Consider the following 2,128-nt stretch of genomic DNA (forward strand, 5'->3'; position numbering starts at 1 on the left):
TAAGATGTGCGTTTATAGGGATGGGTGGATGAGCGTCTGGCTGTGTATGGTGTTTCTAAAAAACAGAGTTGCACGGTCAATTTCGTTGGAAAATCCGAAATCGAAGTTCAGTAGAAATGAAGTTGGGCGTACCCGTGGTAATATGAAATCCGAAGTTCAGTAGAAATTTCGTTGGAAAATCCCGCCATAACGGACTCCAACTGCCCAACATGCCGATCAGAGACGAACTCGTTGCTTCCCTTCCTGCCGGATCGACATCGATATAGAAATGAAGTCGGGCGTACGTAGCCGTGGTAATCCTGTCCTACTCCGGCACGAGAACGTGTTTCCCGATCGATCTCCTCTCCTACCATCCAAGCCCGAAGCACTATAAGTAAACTGCCGCACGTACGCTCGCTTATTCCCATTGCCTCCCCGAACATCGATCTCCTACGATCAGATCCGGTTTCACTTCACCATCACGCGCTATGGCTAGCTTGATGCCATCGCTTGCCATGGACCTGCCACAAGAAGAAGGAGGCCACGAGGACTCCGCGTTCCTCGGCGTCGTGGGAGATCCAGACGACTCGGAGTTGGCCGCGTTGGTGGCCGGGGCGCTGAAGACGGTGGACGCGCCGTCCGACGACGACGACGAGCTCAGCTGCCCGATCTGCTTGGAGGAGGACGACGCCGCGGCGTGGAAGGAGACACCGTGCGGGCACCGGTTCCACGGGTGGTGCGTAGAGAGGTGGCTGCAGGAGAAAGAGAGCTGTCCCATGTGCCGTCGCGAGGTCGTCACGGCGCCCGCCGCCACCGCAGATTGTACTGCTGCACACCTACATTTCTTATGTGTAAAACAAGGTATTTTGGGAACTGCACGACACCCCTAACCGGGGTGTGGCTATCTCATTATATACAGGTACCCAAGGGGTACAATACAACGTTACAATACAGAGGCTACGTATATACAGTCTAACACCCTCTCTCAATCTTAACTATGTCCTGAAGTACAAAGCAAGTTAAGATTGCGCCTACAGCCTACAAACTGTGGTTGTGGTAGAGGCTTCGTGAAGATGTCAGCAAGTTGATCCTTTGATGAGATGAACTTGATACAGAGTAACTTCTGTGCAACACGTTCCCGAACAAAGTGATAATCCACCTCAATGTGTTTTGTCCTCGCATGAAACACTGGATTAGAAGAAAGATATGTAGCACCAATGTTGTCACACCACAGAACTGGAGGACGAGCTTGAGGAACACGCAACTCTCTCAACAGAGACTGTACCCATATGATCTCAGCAGTTGCGTCAGCAACGGCTTTGTATTCAGCCTCAGTACTGCTGCGAGACAAAGTTGCTTGCTTGCGAGCATTCCAGGTGATCAAGTTAGGACCCAGAAATACCGCATAACCCCCCGTGGATCGCCTGTCATCCGGACAACCAGCCCAGTCGGCATCAGAGAAGGCCGAGAGCTCATATGACGGTGCAGGCTGAAGATGCAGACCATAGGCAGCAGTACTACTGACATAGCGCAAAATACGCTTGACGGCTGACCAGTGAGACGTCCTGGGTGCATGCAAAAACTGACAGACACGGTTAACTGCATAGGAGATATCAGGCCTGGTGATAGTGAGATATTGCAGACCACCAACAATATTGCGATACTCAGTAGCATCATCAGCCGAAAGAGAGTCACCATCAAGAGCAGACAACCGACCAGTAGCAGACCTCGGAGTGAAAACAGGTTTGCATTTGAGCATTCCAGCACGAAGCGTGTCCAAGGAGTACTTCTTCTGAGTGAGAGTCAAACCTGCAGAGGACCGTGAAACCTCAAGACCAAGGAAAAAGTGAAGAGCACCCAAATCCTTGACAGCAAAATCATCACGAAGAGCAACCACAAGGCGATCAGCTGCAGCAGCCGAAGAACTGACAAGGATGATATCATCAACATAAACCAGGACATACATCGTAACCTCAGGGCGCTGGAGGAGGAACAGTGATGTATCAGCAGTGGATGGAGTAAACCCAAGAGCCCGAAGAACGGATCCAAGGCGAGCATGCCATGCACGAGGAGCCTGTTTCAGTCCATACAGCGCCTTGACCAGACGACAGAGATGATGAGGTCGTGTCGGATCAACAAAACCAGGCGG

General features: G+C 51.5%; 1 protein-coding gene across 1 annotated transcript in view; it reads left to right on the forward strand.

Moving 5' to 3' along the window:
* The first annotated feature begins 322 nt into the window (after positions 1-322).
* Positions 323-2,128, forward strand: part of LOC123152994 (probable E3 ubiquitin-protein ligase ATL44) — a 5,866-nt gene continuing 4,060 nt past the window's right edge. The window contains exon 1 of the mRNA XM_044572329.1: positions 323-840. Within this exon, the coding sequence (XP_044428264.1) occupies positions 468-840 (373 nt within the window). The 5' untranslated portion in view covers positions 323-467. The remainder of the gene's footprint in view (positions 841-2,128) is intronic.

Source organism: Triticum aestivum, chromosome 7A (assembly GCF_018294505.1).
Source record: "Triticum aestivum cultivar Chinese Spring chromosome 7A, IWGSC CS RefSeq v2.1, whole genome shotgun sequence".
Lineage (NCBI taxonomy): Eukaryota > Viridiplantae > Streptophyta > Magnoliopsida > Poales > Poaceae > Triticum > Triticum aestivum.